Genomic DNA, 16,424 nt, shown 5'->3' on the forward strand with positions numbered 1-16,424 from the left:
TTAAGCCCTCTTAACAAAGGGGGTCTTTAAAATACTTTAACAATGTGTTCGAGGCAAACAGGACTCCCAGGCAGGAAATGGACGGAAGTTCATTTCGAGAAAGCTCCGCCAGCGTATCAACATTTTACAATTTATCTTGGAGAAAAGTTGTTGCTTAATCCCAACTATACTTTGGGCAAATGCAATAAAAAATTTAATAAATTATTTTATGTGCAATTCATTTACTTTTATTTACATAAACTGTTCATTTGTCGTTGAATATTTAATTTTACTTACCAATTAAACGGTAGTATAAAATCAAGTATGTAGGGAAAACCCAATTAAACTTATATATGTTTTTCAATCGAGTGGGGCAATAGGATTTCATTGGGATTTTCATTTGCAACAATATTGATCTGTCCAATCGCATCTGTCAATCCGAGCTCATGTAGAGTTTTAAACTTCAATTTTCCTCAACTCACTCAACTTTCACGGTGAATGCTATCGAACGGAATTCGATTTGCCACAAGGACTTCGTCAGCACCTCCCAACCAACCAGGCAACCACCCTCCTATCCTCCTCCCCACATTCATTGCCCTTTCCGGCAACTGCTGACAAGTTTCGAATTTCCTGGCGCTTCAATAATAATAACCGGCACTCCATCTCGCCAGGACGAGGAGCAGGAGGAACGTAGGCGATGCACGGCCTGAACCCACTCCATTCCCGGGATTCCCGATTCCCAGAGCTAGACGCGATCTGCCTTGGCTTCCTAAGTCCGCACACATTGCTGCACATTTATTTCCGGCAAATTAGGCCCAGCACGGAACACGCAATCCCACGCCCAATCCCACGTTCCCAGGCAATCCAGATCCCGAGCAGTTTCGCCGTCCTGCCAGCCGCTTTTCGATGCGAACTTGACGTTGCTCATACGCCCCGGCGACCCGGCAGGTCGACCCCGAAAGCCAACCGTTGTCAATGCGGGAACATGAAAATGATAACGGACAATTTATTGAAGCGCTCAGCTATACATACCGACGGTCAGGGATTTCGAGCCGCGCGGTCCCTCAAAAGTGGCCAGAACGAAGTTCCAGAAAATGGCAAAGATACGTCCAGAGAAATGCGAATGCCCACGATTATTATGATTTGTCGATTCCCGGCCACTGCCTCCTGTTCCGTCCTCATATTTTTGCGGTATATCAATGCGAGCTTGTTTATTTATTACATTTCCCATGCACTCAGCGAAAATATGGCAGGATTTTAAACTCTCTGAAAACTCGACTGAAAACTCTCGATCTCACTTAATCTGAAATCAAATAAATGTGTGCTAGTGAAACCCGTTTAGGAGTTAAAGGCACCTTGAAGATATTTGATATTTTTAGAAAGCCTTTAAAGTTTTTCCTCTGTAGTAATTTAATCCAAATAACTTTGGGTTTGTTGGCACGAATCCCGGCCAAAATTCATTTCATTATCCACTCACACACACAAGCACTATCCGCAGTCGCAATTGAAATCCCGGCTTTTTCAACTTGACAAATATGCATCGCTCTTGAAAGCGGAGCTGTTTTGCATGTATTTGATTTTCTAGGCAATCTGGAGGGGAGTCCCCCGCCAGTCTGGCCGGGGGATCCCAACCCACCCGCCGGCGGGGTTTTTTTGGCAGCCAGCTGCCGGGCGAAGGTCGGAGTTCCCAGGACCCCGAATTCAACAGCTTAGCAGCCCGTGTCAATGGCTCAGTGCGTGAGAATTTGTTGCTGCGCGAGCTTAGAGGGTGGAAACCGGAGACAAGGAAGGACAAGGGCAGGTGACAGGTGGCGGCGCTCACCTGAGCCACATACATCACCGGGAGCCCCCGGTCCACGTTTAGTAGACAGTTTTATTTACGCTGATGGCCATAAATATTTGAATTACAATATAATATTTAAGCCCGAAGCCAGCTCCGTTGATTCAGCAGGGCTAGGGGTGAAAGATTTATGGCTGCCGCAAATCTACGCCAGCCACTTAATGCATTTTAATTTATTAAGCTGTCAATCTGCCGGTGCGGAACAGGCCCACATCCTCATCCGCATCCGCATTCGCCTATCCATCCGCCATCCATCCGCACAGGTGTGCCTTAGCACGTGTGGATGGGATTTGGGCAGCGAAGAGTTATGCGATTTCTCCTGGACACGAACGGAATCCAAGTTAACTGCATTACCAGGAGGAGAAGGAGGAGGAGGAGGAGGAGAAGGAGCAGCCACAAGTTGATTTTCAGCGGGGAGAATCAACACAGCAAGCAAATATCCGCACCCCAAATGGATACGTATTGTATCTTATTGATTGAACAAGCTCCCATACCCAGCTGGCCTATGAAGATTGGTTATTCTTTTGATCATAAGTGTAGTATGCCACGCAACAAGTTGCCCATTTTTCTCTCAGTGCAGGCTGGGTGAGTTGAGAGCCCGATGTCGTTGCTTGCCATTCACTTGTCGCCTGTCATCCGTCAGTCCCGAGTCCTGAGTCCTGAGACCTCCATGTCGTCGGTCGCTGGAAGTCGTGTGCCAAATGACCAATTTCAATTAGAGATGCGGAGCCAGAACATCGGAGCTTACAAGAAAGCACGCAGCGCCCACACGCACAATTCAAGTGTCCTTGGGGAGCTACACGGAGAACTACTTGCACCCATCAACTCAACAAATAAATAAGCAGATAATACTGTTCATGAACACATCTGCAGATGGAGTTGAAAGCGATTTGTTTGAATGGAAAGTTCGGCTAACAAGTTATTGCTGCAACTTTGGGTGGCAAGCCTTCGACTTTTTTCGCAGTGCAGCCACACACTCAGCAATCTGCTGGCTGTTTAAATATGAGCAACAGATTAAAACTTAATTTAAAGTTGACCCAGCCGGGTTTCGTGTTTCCACTTCAAGTTTAATTAATATGTTAAGCCCGTAAAAGCCGGTTCCGTAAACTAACCCCGCCAGGCGGTTGTTGCTCCGGTGTTTGTTTTTTGTTCGGCCCTTCCCCGAAAAGGAGAGCTCCCACCGAGAGCTTAGGCAAACAAAAGGTTTGTGAATCGCATTCCATGGAAGATGAGGCGTCTTCAACGATATGGAGGACTTACATGTGTAGCTGGAACTCGGTTTGCATACCAATTGTCTGACGCTACTTTCGACCATTGTACATGCGTTTCATTTGTGTTAATCCGCAAAATCGGTAGGACTACGGCTGCCATATCCAGATATGTGCAGATACATATACACAGCCTTGTATATGGCGGTGGCTGTGGTTTCATGCATTGTTCTAATGCGTGCTTAAAGCGCATTTCCAGCACGCATGAGTGCCCACAGTTGCGGTCACATGAATAGTGGTCGGCTCCTAACCATCGATTTGCGCGGCAGCTTGTAAGTTCAGAAACTATTAAAAGTCGCCTTACTCAGGCAAATTCTGCACAATTGATCTACATACATATGTGTACGAAGCACACGTAGGCGACCTCCACTGTGGATTTGCATGCGAATGCAGCTCCCAAATTCACGAACAAAGCACAAAGCACCACTCGACAAATGCGCTGTAATTCGAGGCGACAAGTATGCAGCGAAAATTTTAAATGCATTTCACGCACTGCGGCTGACGCACTGGCTCCAACAGCCCCACACCCCTCCCGACACTGGTATTCCCCCAGTGGCTCCTCCATTCCTGTCACGCCCGCAAGTGTCGCTGCCAGCCAGGGCCCACTGTTGCACACAGGACGAACAGATCAGAACCAAGTCAACATATCTGCATCCCATATGTGAACAGCGAATAATCAAGGTGGTGATAACACTATCAGTAAATGCTGATAACACACAGATGTACTTATGCTAAGAAAACCACAATATTCGTTCAGACGAGGATCAGTGTTTCTTTCAGTGCAGATGGCATTGACTTGATTGGATTTTGACCAGAACGCCTTTTGATGGGTTTGCCCACTGGCAAAATGGAGCATCAATTAGAGCCAAGTGATTTATCCAATTTGAAGCAGGAGAAACCCTTGACAGGACGACACGCGACTTTCTGATTAGGAAAATAAAACTCGAATAACTTTTCAGCAATCTGACGTCAAAGGATCCGACACGAACGCTCGGAATTGAATATCCAAAACTTTCTTCTTTCCTTGAGATACAGTTGAACTTTACTCAAGAACTGATTGCTCTCAGCTATTATGTCACATGGCAACTCAGAGGAATAACTTTCTCAAAGGGTTTCTAGGTAAGTGATATGAGTTTATTAATAAGAAGTATTTTTTCAGAACTCTACATTTTCACTAATTAAAGAGAAGACTTTCGGGGAAAGCGTGTCCTCACTTTTGAGCAGGACAAGCGCAAACAGTGTGAGAAATACATAGTTATTTGGATGGGTATAATTCTGAATTCAGAATTCAGAAAAGTATGCAAAACTTTGTCTCAGAATTTAGGCTCATTTGCATACCAGTCGCACCACAAAAAGTCAACATCTCCAAGTTCTTCACACCATGTGCCCGAGAATAAGAATATTAAAATCGCATCTTGCTTGAGGTGTTCGCTTTATAAAGCCATTACCAACTATCCGGAGGACGATGGCGGGTGGATCCTGGGCGGTGGTTTCTGAATAGTCCGCATGTGTCGGCCGGCATTTTAACACTTTAATCATTGAAATGCAAATTCGGAGCCGAGTTTTAGCAAGACATGCGGCAGAGTGGCACATGCATGTTAACACGGCCACCGACCGGCACGCCTCCTGATTCTGCTTCTGTTCCTGGCGGGGACAGCTCAGGATTCTGGCCGGGATTTAGCATATCTGAGACCCGTGCCACACAAAGAGAAAATGTGTATCCATACGGAGGAGATGCTAGTAGTTTTTCCAATCTCCATTAATGGTGCCTGAAAGTATGCACCAAGTTTTGGAAAAACATGCATGTCCCATGGCAGTTTTCCGGGTAATGTATCGAACTTTCCACCTTTTCATTTTTGTGACATTTATGGGTCGTTATAAGATTGATGTCGAAATGATTTTTCCTGTGCAGGGAGAGCACATTTCGAATTCTGCCTACTCCACAGCTGAGTTCCTTTTCGGACCCGGAAAATAATGGAAATGCCGGACCGGGCGAGCGAATAAATTAACCTGGATCGCATTTATATTCGAAAGTAGTGGCTCGGTGATGCTTAAACCTGAGTTTGCCGCAGAATGCTTCCTTTATTGCACGTAAATAAAGTCATAAAGTCATCATTACAACCGCGCCAACGAGGAGCACACGATAAGGAGCACAAAGGACCAACTTTTGTGACTGCGATAAAAATTCGCAAATGCGCACAAATTACTCAAAACATATTAAAAACTGCGTCCCCGCCTCAACAATTTGCCCAAAACGTTGCACAAATTAAAAACCCTCTCGAAAGAGCGGAGATAAAAGGAAATTCCATTGTGGCAAGTTTCCCGATGTGGCAAACTGCAGTGAAAGCACAACTTTCGGGGAAACTGAAAAGTGGAGTTATTGAGTGTTAGTTGCAAGTTCCTTCGCCGATGCGACATGTGAAAAGTTGTGTAATTCAGTTCGAGAAATACACTCTGAATTTGGCGTTAAAAATGAGTTGCGCATATTGAGTGTTTTCGAATTTGCCAGATTTGATTCTTGAATTGGTTACGTTGTCTAAAATTATTTATATATATGTGTTATCATACTTTAAATCAACTCGAATACCCTATACCTACGTTCATATCATATAGGGGTTGGTATTCACAAGCTATCTGTAAATGGTCACATATGTTTTCGGTCGCCAAGTTATGCTTGTAATTATTATATTGCCAGGATAGTGTGAAAAGTATGAATAATATTGAAGAGGACACCGAGGCGGCCTTCAAACGGCTCCAGGCCGTCATTCCCCAGGTGAAGCAGGCCTACGAGGAAGCCATTGGACAGATCTTCTCGGATTTAAAGTAGGAGAATGGCTGATTGAGGGATTGACCAAACGCTTACTATTGCTTAGCTCCTCAGATCTTGAGTCGTGTGCCTCCATCCTCGAGGAACACGAATCCACAAGCCTGGACACCGAGCAAATAGTCAGCAGCACCCGGCGGCTCATGACCAAGATCGTCCTCGATGTGAACCAGTGCTTCTTCTCCGGCAACGACGTGGAGACCAAGCTGACGACGCTGGAAATGCTCAAGGAGCAGTTTGCCGCCCACGAGGGCAAGAACTGGTTGGTGAATGGTTTTGAATTTGGTTGTCCAGCAGAACCAACCATGGTTTTTAATGCAAATCCGCAGGAACTTCAACAGTCTGTCCCCTGAGGAACTCACTCGCCCGCTGCGCATGCACAACTTGAATCTAAGCATCGCATTCATGGAGCAACAGCTTAAGATACAGGAAAAGGAACTCGAGGTATGTATTTCTACCCCCGAAGAATTAGGTAATACTTGGATTACTTGGTTTTCAGATTGCTATGGCCAAAAGCATTAAAAATCGACAGCTTATACATGATGTCCACGCTGAACGGTTGAAAGTGGGATGTATGATGAAGCAGCAGATGGCAGAGTATCAGGCCATAAAGCCACAACTAATGGAAATGGAACGGCTAATAAATGATTCATATTTGTAGGAAGAAATGTAATTTTATAAAAGAAGCAGATAATTAGTATATTAATGGTTGCTGGGTCTTCAAACTTACCGCCCACAAGTGGAATTGAATTCGAGGGGCGTTTTTCAACACTTGGACGCGTGTGCACAGCTGACTTGCCGGCTAATGAAAACATTGAATAATATTCCGAAAGCATGCTGAACTTGTCGGTGGTGCTCCGAGTGAAATCCTCGCGCCATGTGGCTTCATATGCCACAGCGGCGGCAGTTAAGACTCAAACGAAGCCACCAAAGGCAGAGTCCTCGAGGGACAAGGGCAAAAAGCAGAAGGAGGAGCCCCTAATCTCCTGCAGAAGAAGACAGTTCGATTTAACCCAATACGAGCGGACGGATGCCAAGTTTGGGAGTCTTTCGCTGGCCTCCAAGGGCTGGCTGCACAACAAATCCAAGGGAGACTTCTTCATCCTGAACGCCAGCGTGCAAAGTGAGGAACTCCAGCAGGAAATGCAGGCCGTCGACGAGTTCCTTGAGAGCACGGGGATGCGTATTCATCCCCAACTCCTGGAGAACTTGCGCGTCGAGCTGGGCATCAAACTACTGACGGGAATCCAAAAGCAGGGAATGCCCGTTGTCCATGGAAAGGAGCACTGCCTGATTGCCGCTGAAACTGGGTGTGGAAAAACCATCACATATCTCCTGCCCATCTTGGACAAACTACTCCAGAAAGAAGTGGTCACCGAGCGAAAACTCAACACCCCCCGCATCTTGATCCTCACTCCCGGCAGAGAACTAGCCACGCAGATTGCTGGGGTCACGAAGAAACTCACCCAGGGCACCAATCTCAAAGTGCAATCTTTACTTGGCGGCAATACCAAGCAGCTTATGATAAATCCACAGTTCGAGGAGGTCGACATACTGGTGGCCACTCTGGGGGCACTTAGCAAACTTGTGACCACTGGCATCTACCGCATGGAGCAGGTTCGACACCTGGTTCTAGACGAAGCGGACACCCTGCTGGATGATACATTCACGGACAAGCTCTCCTACTTCCTCAGGAGATTTCCCGTAAGTCTTGCTAGGAGATTACCAAAGGAATCGCTTCAATCAGCTTGTTTTTCTTATTCGACAGTTCCACTTGGTGCAAAAGGAGGATGCTGGCACCCAGATGATCCTGGCCTCGGCCACCATGCCCACGAACACCCGAGAGATCCTTCACAAAGTTATCGACGTAGACACCATCCGTGAGGTGGTTAGTCCGCACCTGCATCGACTGATGCCTCATGTGACGCAGAAGTTCCTGCGCCTGTCAAAGGCCGATCGACCCGCCACACTCTTGTCACTCGTGAAGCAAGATCTTGCCAAGCGTCGCCCCCTAATCGTGTTCAGTAACAAGTCCACCACCAGTGACTTCGTTTCCATCTTCCTGAACAACAGCGGAGTGAACTGCTTAAATTTGAATGGGGATATGCTGATGAAGATCCGTCTGGGCCGCTTCGAGCAGTTCCAAAACGGTCACTGCGACGTCCTTTCCACAACCGATGTGGGAAGTCGTGGCCTGGATACCACACGAGCTCGACATGTGGTCAACTTTGACTTCCCGCTCCATGTCTCCGATTATATCCATCGTTGTGGCAGGATCGGGCGGGTGGGTAACATGGACAAGTCGCTAGTCACGAACCTCATATCATCGCGCCGCGAAATCGACGTTGTCCAGCGGATTGAGCACGCAGCTCGAACAGGTGGACTTCTGCCAGATGTTAATGCCAACATCCGAAACATTATCAACAAGCGGATTGTGGCCGAGATGAAGGCTGCGGGAATCCCCGTACCCGCTTTGGGCTCACAAAATGGACATACGTCTCAGGAAGAAGCCTTTTAGTTTTGTGTTTTTATGTATTACGAGTAAAGTTGTATCACCTTTCGAAAGACCGCAGAGGAAGTTTAAAGTAAACGAAGAGTTTTATTGAGATCCCCAGGTCTCCTCCTGGACCTCCAGAAGGTCTTATAATACTTTCCCAAGTCCCTTTCAGATCCTCAGGTAGTGATAGCCACTGATGGGCGACCACTTTCTCACGTTGGTCAGGGGCTTAAAGAGTTTTCGTTTTGCGATTAGGATATCGGAGCTGGCACCGCCACCCCCACCACCGTTCGCGGCCGATGAAGGCGAGTCTGCGGAGTGGGGAACAGTCGCAACCTTCGGCTTCAGCAGCACCGGGCGGCAGCCTGCGAACTTAAAGCGTATGTTGCCCGCGCAGTTAAGCTGAAGATTCGGTGACTGGAGGTCGGGGAAAGCCTCGCAGAGAGTAGGCTTCGGTTTGAGTGCCTTGCTAGGATCGTCTCCGTGGCACATGGCTGCCGCAAGAGTACTCCATTCCAGACGGCGCACTCCCGGCACTGATTCTATTCTGTAAGCGGGTTGTTTGGCCTTCACATACCGTCTAGTTACCATTTTTTCGTAGGCTCCTGCAATGATTTTTAGTTACTTAACCGCTTTTCATGCAACACACGGGTGTTTCTTACGCGCATAGTGGACCAGGAAGGGCTGCAGAGCAGCACCGCATCCGTACTCCAGCCATTCATACAGGTATACGTCATCACGACCGCCGAGGAAGATGGCAGCTGGGGCCAGATCCGGCCACAGACTATCCGGGATTTCCTCGACGCGCAGTTTGTAGATGTAGGGAATAAACTCACGAAAGGCATATTCTCCCAGGGCAATGAGACCACGCACTGCTCTACTGATATACCTAAAGTCTTAATTAAGAAATCCAAAGATAAGGATCCAAGCTAACAAATTGTAAGGATGATTTACCTCTCTCACTGCTTATGTGGCGGCCCTCGAAGAATCTCTCTAGGCGTCTCTTGATCAAAAACAGGCACTCTGCATGTAGGTAACCACTTTGAGATGCCAGCTGTCCTATAGTTTCACACAGCTCGTCCACCACGCCATTGCCGACTGGACAGGCAAAGAAGCTGGATAGGTGTTCCGTCTCCGGCTGAGGATTAATTTCCTCCTCCTCCGATTGCAGCTTGTAGATTGTGTGTTCCATGGTGCTCTCACCGGGGAACATCTGCGGTTCCTGCTCCTGTTTCTCTACTCCCATTAGCTCCGGATTTTCCTGGGTTTCCGGATTAGCGCACTGGTCTGGCTCAACCTTTAGTTCTTCTTCAAACTCCATTTTGATGGAGGTGGTTTGTCCCGGATCTGGGTCCACGTGTGGAGCCTTGATAGTTTCGTAAGGTGCCATTAGCTGGCTGACAAGTACCTCTGCCAGGTTGAAGTACTCCGGCCGGCAGGCATTGTGATTAGCAGTGGCGTTGTAGTTGCATGCTCGAAGCAGTCGCCAGCATCGCTGGCTCAAATGGTCCTGCTGCTTAAAAGCTAGCAACTGGACCATCTTACTCACTATCACTCGGTAGATAGATCCCATCAGGGGTGTCTGAAAAGCATGGCAGACGGCGGCCGTCTGGGATTTGCTGTCCGCAAAAAGGGCAGCCGTCACCAGACTCTGGACGCACTGTCTTAGTTGCTCAATGTGCTTTTCATCCACTGGACAGATGCTCTGAAAGTCTGCATCATCAGGTGTGCACAGATTGACTTCCTTCTGAAACTCTGCGCTCAGCTCGAAGATCTTATCCGAGTGAAAGTAAAAACTGCCGTCATAATCGATCCGATCCCAGTCGCTGTCCATCGCACCCAGCATGGGCGGCACATCGGCATCTTTTAGCACTTCGTTCACCAGGTCGTAGGTCACCACTCCGCCCGAGTGGCGAGAGTATATTTTGACATTCTGAGAGATCAAGAGGTTAGACGGATTAAAGATTTGCATTATGGCCGACATACATTGATCAGCTCCCACACTTTGTAGGAGGCATCTTCCGCCAAACGGGCGCACACATCCTGGGACAGTTCGACATCGGTCTGGTCGTGCTGCTCCCAAAAGATCTTGATGCTGCGCGGATCGAAGCCAGCATAGCTCTTCTGATGACCCTATAGTAAAGAGGTTTTGTTTCATAAGATTTCCTTGAGAGTGATACCCTTACCATTCGACTAGAGTTGCCGGAGGTTTCTGCGCCCCCCATGCCGCCTGCAAGTCCGTGCCCACCACTTCCTGCGACCGCAAATGAGGCGTCAAACAGATTGTAGTTACCCAGACTAGATGTTGGCGTGGTGGGCGTTGTCACCATGTTTAGGTGAGTGGGCGTGGCCGGCAGGCTGCCCACTGCAATGCCCCCGCTCACTGCGGATGCGGTGGAGGATGATGCGGATGCCGACAGGGAATTCTTCCCAGTCAACTCCAATTTCGCCGACTTGGATCGCGACTTTGTGGACTTCTTGCTGACCTTGCTGTGCGATGACTTGTTCAGCTCGTCAGGATTGCCGGCGCCAGAGGTTTTCATCTTCTTGGTTGTGTATAAAACATAAATGTATATCTTTTCATGAGTTGGTAAATAAACAACGAAGCTGCTGCACAAAATAAACAAATCTTGCCAGATTATTAACCCAACTATCGATGGTGCCAGCGACCTATCGATATATTTATGAACCCTCGACTGTTTTCAAGACAAACCCGATAACAACAGTACTGATAAGAACAACAACACAATTTGTATTCGAATTTAATTCAATTTATTTAAATGCTATAAACACAATGGCAGAAGCGGCCAATGTGCGCCAGAACCTTCAAAATGTGCCGTCGATCTTCGAAATTTCGGCGGCGGAGACGCTGGACAACCTGGTTTACCCGGCACTGAGCAAGATATTCGACTACTTCGGATTGCGGCTGGACTTTAAACTCTGGGGGAGTTTGAGGATTCGGGAGGAGCTGTCGCCCTTGCTGACTTGGCTGCTGCAGTACCTGTATCTGCGCAAGAGGGCCTCCTCCTTCGGGGAGAGCTTCTACGGATTGCAAAGGACGGTCACAACCACAGGGGATCTGCTGAACCGCAGGCAGCAGTTCGCCTCTGCCACACTGCTAACCTTCATGCCTTACGTGGAGCGGAAGCTAAGGAGCAGGATCATCAGGCACAAGGACACCAGTCCGTGGGAGCAACGCCTTCTAAGCGCATTCCATGCTTTTCATGCCGCCAAGGCGGCGCATACATTCCTTTACCTCGTGAAGTACGCCTCAAACCACTCGCCCATCTTCAGATTTTTGGGGCTGACCCTTCGGTATCCCAGCGAACCTCCCAAGGAGGATCAGTGGACCTACGTGGTCCTTAAGATGTTGGAGGTCTTGGCCTTCTTCCTGCAGTTCGTCCAGTGGTGGTACTCCAACGACCAGCGGCGGAAAGTGGGTGGAACTCTGATAAATCCCGAAGCGATGCCGAGAAAGCAGCTGCCCAAGGAAGTGCAGCAGAGCCTTGCACAGAGGGGCGAGTGCCCAGTCTGCCTGCTGTCCATCCAGACGCCCACTGCCTGCTCCGTTTCCGGCTACGTCTTTTGCTGGAAGTGCATCGTTAGCCACATGAAGGAGCACGGCACCTGCCCGGTCACCCAGTATCCCATTAGTCTGGACGACCTGGTGCGCATCTACGAGACGTAACGTTAAGCATTCCTTTTGTGTTTTTTGCATGTTTTTGTTTAATACATTTCATAAGGAATTGGAAAGTGTTTACATCTCGCTGAGAAAGAAACCCAAACGTTGGTCGTAGCATATGTAGACGTGGTAGAAATCAAAGTAGGCCGTGCACAGGTAGATAAAGAAGCACTCACAGGAGATGAACTCGCCCATACCGAATACGGAGTAGGCTGCAGAGGACCCGGGCATTAGAATTGTAAACATCCTTCCATTCGGTTATGTTCTACTCACCCAAAGGAAAGCAAAACTTCTGGTGTATAAAGTAAAAGATCCACATGACCACCACCCAGACGTAGTAGGTGAACACCAGCCCGCTCTTTAGCCGCAAGGAGAATTCCTCATGCAGCTGCCCGCTCCTATCGCTCATATAGTACTTGGAGCACACAAAGGAACCTGCCATATAAATGGCACACGATACGAATAGCGACACGGCGATGGTTATATGCAGCAATGAGTCGCCATCCTCTTGGGGAAAGGTGCCCCATAGCAGTACGCTGGAACTACTGACAGCCATAATGATGGCCATCAGGCAGCCGACACTGCGGACAGGCCTGCGCAGATTCCTCCGATAGAAGCGGAACTGCAGCCATGCTCTGGCAATGAGAAATGGGAACTCCAGCCAGCAAGCCAGAGCCCACACTTTGTGCTGAGACTTGGCAGCCGCCGATGTGGTGGGAAAGATGTTGAAGGCATTGCACGTAGTATACGTGGTGGACTGGAAGTCCGTTGTGATGGCCATCACCAGGTTGTATGCCATGCACACGGGCAATTGCAGAAGCCCGAGTGCGAGAATCGGACCAACTGAGACGCGGAAATGACGCCTCGCCTGCAAATCCTTGATGGAGCTGGGCAGCTTGGATTGATCCTCCAGAAAGTGCATCATTCAAGATAAGGTTAATCTAGGACAATTCGGTCAGGCAATGCTACACTTTCTTTTATACTAAACACTGGAATAATGACACATAAAACGAAGACAGTTCAAACTGAACAATATGCTTGGTATTAAATATTAAAAGGTATACAAACAATTGGAAGCAATTAAAAAGTTCATTTATCTGAATTCTAATAAATACAATTTTAAACTTACAAAATAATGAATTAGAACATTAAAAGCCAATAAAAGCAAATTCAGTACATATAAAATTATTGAAGCTTTGTTCCTAACTGAGCATGTGTATAAATAATGCACTACATAATGATGGAACTCGGTTCGAATTTAACTAGATCCTTTAGGTGTAAAATCGTGTTAGAGCCTAAAGCTAAAAGCGTGTGTATGCATCAGATCCTGTCATACTGAATCGTCTCCTCTCGGAAGCCCTCGGAAGCAATTTCCTTTTGGTAAAATTAAGTAAACATTGAGCTTAAGCTAATACCGCGTATGTACACAATACTCGAGGATGACTGGCTGGCTGAAATGGCGGCGCAGGCTGGGATTGATCTAGTTCATTGGTCTACGATTGTGATAGATAGAGACCGTGCTTGGCATCACACACCACGTTCAGGGCGTAGAAGTCCCAGTAGGAGGTCATGTGGAAGCCCATGTTGGTCAGCACCACGATGTACTCGAACAACGCGAAGAAGGTGTAGACTAAGGAAAGAAAAGGTTCATTATTAGACAATAGTGGACTCACAGCCGATTCCCACTGACCTCCCGCCTCGCAATGTGAGTTGTGCCTCACGAAGCAGTATCCTGCCAAGCCAAAGGCCATCACATTTACCAAGAACAGATTCCTCTTGTACCTCAGCGACTTCTCCTCGTGCGGCAAGAGCACGGTCTTCCGTATATTCCTGTTCAGCAGGTAGGAAACCAGCATATAGCACTCGGAGCAGGCAATGAACACCACAAACGCGTTTCTGTGGGTCTCGTAGTGATCCGCAGAGGTCCAAAACGACAAGCAGAAGAGGGCCAGATCCTCCACGACGTTCAAGAAGCAGGCCAGGATGCCCAGCAATCTTCTGCTCCGGCGGATGTGTTCCCGATAGTGCTCCAAGTAGATTTTGGCCACTGCCAAACGGAGTGGTAAATGCAGAAAGATGGCCAGTCTCCAGACAGTTTTTTGGGGCTCATAGTTCCCAATGGCCGCCGAGACGGAGGGCAGATAGTTGGTCACATCGCAGTGGGTGTAGGTGCTCCTAACGAAGTCAAAGGTCAGAGACCAAATCACGCAGAAGAAGAATCCTCCCAGGGGCAAACTAAGAGCCACCAGTGCCAGTCTCGCGAAGGGAAGCCGGAAGAGGACGCTTTTGGGATCACTGAAGCGCTCGTAAGTAGGCAGCATTTGACCTTTGGAGTGGGTGGACTACGTGGGGTGTTGGTTGGGTTGGGTTCTTCAGCGGCGCTCGCTCCTCATTTTTTAGTTCCTCGCTCCCAAATTAACTAATGGCTCTTCACGCGGATTGCTTACGTTATAAACATTGCGAAAAGTTGTAAACAAGTGATCGATACCAGCTGACTATCGGCCTCTGGCGGCGGGGGTGGTGCATTATCGAATTTACTCAGTGTTTAATGTTTTAATTTTGAAGCAATTCAAGGTTTGCTTTTGGGTAAGTGCACTTTTAGAAACTGGCTCGTCCAATTGTAGATAAACCGTTTTATCAACAACACTAACGGGGCGGATACTTAATTTATATTCAATGCTTTAGCCGCCAACAGTGCTGACCAGTATCAACTGACTTTTGTAGCTAAATAGCTAAAATATTATTACTGGTGGTTGAGTTATATAAGGTCATAAAAACAAGTATTTTTACTATAACTAATTTTATAAATTAAAAATATTTATATGCAAATATCTATTTCCTGATGTGGACAGATTTGGCTAATAAAAAGCCAGACGGCCATGCCTGTCTCGCCTTGCGAACTATCGATATCGATAACGCCGGTTGCGTGTCAGCACTATTCGCACTGAAACAACAAAACACGCGCAAAAAAGAAGAAGGAAACTGCATTGTTTACCAGATTTTTGAGTTTTTCCTCATCCATTCGAGCATCGGCGAATCCGTCAGAGATGGACATCCTTTTGGCCAACGTGAGTGGGCTGCAGTTCAAGGCTGAGCGGGACCTCATCGAGCAGGTGGGCGCCATCCCGCTGCCGTTCTACGGCATGGACAAGTCCATCGCGGCGGTCTGCAATTTCATCACCAGGAACGGGCAGGAGTGCGACAAAGGGAGCGCCTGTCCCTTCCGACACATTCGCGGCGACAGGACGATCGTGTGCAAGCACTGGCTGAGAGGACTGTGCAAGAAGGGCGACCAGTGCGAGTTCCTGCACGAGTATGACATGACCAAGATGCCCGAGTGCTACTTCTACTCGAGGTTCAACGCCTGCCACAACAAAGAGTGCCCCTTTCTGCACATCGACCCGCAGAGCAAGGTTAAGGACTGTCCCTGGTACAAGAGAGGCTTCTGCCGCCACGGTCCCCACTGCCGGCACCAGCATCTGCGCCGTGTCCTGTGCATGGACTACCTGGCCGGCTTCTGCCCCGAGGGCCCGTCCTGCAAGCACATGCATCCCCACTTCGAGCTGCCCCCACTGGCGGAACTGGGTAAGGATCAGCTGCACAAGAAACTGCCCACGTGCCACTATTGCGGCGAACTGGGCCACAAGGCCAACTCGTGCAAGCAGTATGTGGGCAGCCTGGAGCACCGCAACAATATCAACGCTATGGATCACTCCGGCGGACACTCGGGCGGCTACTCTGGACACTCCGGCCACAATGAGGGCGCCGAAGACATGCAATCCAATCACCACAGTCAGCCGCATGGTCCCGGCTTCGTCAAGGTGCCCACGCCCCTGGAGGAGATCACCTGCTACAAGTGCGGGAACAAGGGGCACTACGCGAACAAGTGTCCCAAGGGCCACCTCGCCTTCCTCTCCAACCAACATAGTCATAAGTAGGACGCTCTGCTCTGTATGATTAGACTGTAAGAGTGCAGAAATAAAGGTCGAAAGCGGTCTGCGTGGCCCGCTGCGTAGTCCAGAGGTCGTAGGTTCCCAACTGCCGCAGGCGAACGTTTCAATCATTCTATGTTAAAAAACTCATTCGCATTTTCGAAAAAAGTCCCTAAAACTGCCAGTAGAACGTATTGTGTTATCAGCGAAATAAACTTCCATAAGATACAAGAAAACAATTCGTTTTGGGTTTTCTACAAAAATATAAATGTATCTTGTTTTTTCGTTTGTAAGATAACAAATTTGTACTATACAATTTTTTATTCGGATTCAAGTTTTGAATTTTTGGGCGGCGAATCTATGTCTTTCCCAAGTTCGCAACCACTCTAGAGTTGCCTCAGT

At 48.1% G+C, this 16,424-nt stretch overlaps 7 protein-coding genes across 8 annotated transcripts; 4 read left to right on the forward strand and 3 right to left on the reverse strand.

Moving 5' to 3' along the window:
• Nucleotides 1–5,687: 5,687 nt before the first annotated feature.
• LOC6730495 lies at nucleotides 5,688–6,597 on the forward strand. The gene is made up of 4 exons (XM_002077640.4): nucleotides 5,688–5,910; nucleotides 5,961–6,173; nucleotides 6,241–6,355; nucleotides 6,411–6,597. Exons 1-4 carry the CDS (start codon nucleotides 5,798–5,800, stop codon nucleotides 6,570–6,572), a joined length of 603 nt encoding a protein of 200 aa, XP_002077676.1. The 5' UTR covers nucleotides 5,688–5,797; the 3' UTR covers nucleotides 6,573–6,597.
• Nucleotides 6,598–6,668: 71 nt separating this feature from the next.
• Nucleotides 6,669–8,501, forward strand: LOC6730496 (probable ATP-dependent RNA helicase DDX28). Its single transcript, XM_002077641.4, has 2 exons — nucleotides 6,669–7,615; nucleotides 7,680–8,501. Exons 1-2 carry the CDS (start codon nucleotides 6,746–6,748, stop codon nucleotides 8,427–8,429), a joined length of 1,620 nt encoding a protein of 539 aa, XP_002077677.1. The 5' UTR covers nucleotides 6,669–6,745; the 3' UTR covers nucleotides 8,430–8,501.
• Nucleotides 8,491–11,077, reverse strand: LOC6730497. 2 transcript variants are annotated; one of them, XM_016179234.2, is made up of 5 exons: nucleotides 10,595–11,077; nucleotides 10,395–10,532; nucleotides 9,363–10,341; nucleotides 9,071–9,304; nucleotides 8,491–9,013 (listed from the first exon to the last, which is right to left on the reverse strand). In XM_016179234.2, exons 1-5 carry the CDS (start codon nucleotides 10,949–10,951, stop codon nucleotides 8,577–8,579), a joined length of 2,145 nt encoding a protein of 714 aa, XP_016022948.1. In that variant the 5' UTR covers nucleotides 10,952–11,077; the 3' UTR covers nucleotides 8,491–8,576. The 2 variants fall into 2 exon arrangements, with proteins under 2 accessions (XP_016022948.1, XP_002077678.1); XM_002077642.4 differs by having other exon boundaries at nucleotides 10,395–10,541.
• A 21-nt stretch (nucleotides 11,078–11,098) lies between these two features.
• LOC6730499 (peroxisome assembly protein 12) lies at nucleotides 11,099–12,154 on the forward strand. Its single transcript, XM_002077644.3, has one exon. It carries the CDS (start codon nucleotides 11,203–11,205, stop codon nucleotides 12,094–12,096), a length of 894 nt encoding a protein of 297 aa, XP_002077680.2. The 5' UTR covers nucleotides 11,099–11,202; the 3' UTR covers nucleotides 12,097–12,154.
• Nucleotides 12,155–12,165: 11 nt separating this feature from the next.
• Nucleotides 12,166–13,020, reverse strand: LOC6730500 (post-GPI attachment to proteins factor 2). Its single transcript, XM_002077645.4, has 2 exons — nucleotides 12,364–13,020; nucleotides 12,166–12,302 (listed from the first exon to the last, which is right to left on the reverse strand). The coding sequence occupies exons 1-2, from the start codon at nucleotides 13,013–13,015 to the stop codon at nucleotides 12,166–12,168; spliced, it is 789 nt and encodes a 262-aa protein (XP_002077681.2). The 5' UTR covers nucleotides 13,016–13,020.
• Nucleotides 13,021–13,160: 140 nt separating this feature from the next.
• LOC6730501 (post-GPI attachment to proteins factor 2) lies at nucleotides 13,161–14,769 on the reverse strand. Its single transcript, XM_002077646.4, has 2 exons — nucleotides 13,781–14,769; nucleotides 13,161–13,720 (listed from the first exon to the last, which is right to left on the reverse strand). The coding sequence occupies exons 1-2, from the start codon at nucleotides 14,409–14,411 to the stop codon at nucleotides 13,584–13,586; spliced, it is 768 nt and encodes a 255-aa protein (XP_002077682.1). The 5' UTR covers nucleotides 14,412–14,769; the 3' UTR covers nucleotides 13,161–13,583.
• Nucleotides 14,770–14,971: 202 nt separating this feature from the next.
• LOC27207647 (cleavage and polyadenylation specificity factor subunit 4) lies at nucleotides 14,972–16,261 on the forward strand. The gene has a single exon (XM_016183338.3). The coding sequence runs from the start codon at nucleotides 15,138–15,140 to the stop codon at nucleotides 16,026–16,028; it is 891 nt and encodes a 296-aa protein (XP_016022949.1). The 5' UTR covers nucleotides 14,972–15,137; the 3' UTR covers nucleotides 16,029–16,261.
• Nucleotides 16,262–16,424: the final 163 nt, after the last annotated feature.

This window comes from Drosophila simulans, chromosome 2L (genome assembly GCF_016746395.2).
Source record: "Drosophila simulans strain w501 chromosome 2L, Prin_Dsim_3.1, whole genome shotgun sequence".
NCBI classification, from domain to species: Eukaryota; Metazoa; Arthropoda; class Insecta; order Diptera; family Drosophilidae; genus Drosophila; species Drosophila simulans.

Bases quoted from the DNA above. Each gene is read 5' to 3' on its own strand.
- LOC6730496 (XM_002077641.4), top strand. From the start codon at position 6,746: ATGCTGAACTTGTCGGTGGTGCTCCGAGTGAAATCCTCGCGCCATGTG. The intron at 7,616-7,679 runs GTAAGTCTTGCT...CTTATTCGACAG, and splicing joins ACTTCCTCAGGAGATTTCCC to TTCCACTTGGTGCAAAAGGA.
- LOC27207647 (XM_016183338.3), top strand. From the start codon at position 15,138: ATGGACATCCTTTTGGCCAACGTGAGTGGGCTGCAGTTCAAGGCTGAG.
- LOC6730500 (XM_002077645.4), bottom strand. From the start codon at position 13,015: ATGATGCACTTTCTGGAGGATCAATCCAAGCTGCCCAGCTCCATCAAG. The intron at 12,303-12,363 runs GTGAGTAGAACA...GGTCCTCTGCAG, and splicing joins GAAGTTTTGCTTTCCTTTGG to CCTACTCCGTATTCGGTATG.
- LOC6730495 (XM_002077640.4), top strand. From the start codon at position 5,798: ATGAATAATATTGAAGAGGACACCGAGGCGGCCTTCAAACGGCTCCAG. The intron at 6,174-6,240 runs GTTGGTGAATGG...GCAAATCCGCAG, and splicing joins GCCCACGAGGGCAAGAACTG to GAACTTCAACAGTCTGTCCC. The intron at 6,356-6,410 runs GTATGTATTTCT...CTTGGTTTTCAG, and splicing joins TACAGGAAAAGGAACTCGAG to ATTGCTATGGCCAAAAGCAT.
- LOC6730499 (XM_002077644.3), top strand. From the start codon at position 11,203: ATGGCAGAAGCGGCCAATGTGCGCCAGAACCTTCAAAATGTGCCGTCG.
- LOC6730501 (XM_002077646.4), bottom strand. From the start codon at position 14,411: ATGCTGCCTACTTACGAGCGCTTCAGTGATCCCAAAAGCGTCCTCTTC. The intron at 13,721-13,780 runs GTCAGTGGGAAT...TTCTTTCCTTAG, and splicing joins CTCACATTGCGAGGCGGGAG to TCTACACCTTCTTCGCGTTG.
- LOC6730497 (XM_002077642.4), bottom strand. From the start codon at position 10,951: ATGAAAACCTCTGGCGCCGGCAATCCTGACGAGCTGAACAAGTCATCG. The intron at 10,542-10,594 runs GTAAGGGTATCA...TCTTTACTATAG, and splicing joins CCGGCAACTCTAGTCGAATG to GGTCATCAGAAGAGCTATGC. The intron at 9,014-9,070 runs GTAAGAAACACC...AAATCATTGCAG, and splicing joins CTTCCTGGTCCACTATGCGC to GAGCCTACGAAAAAATGGTA.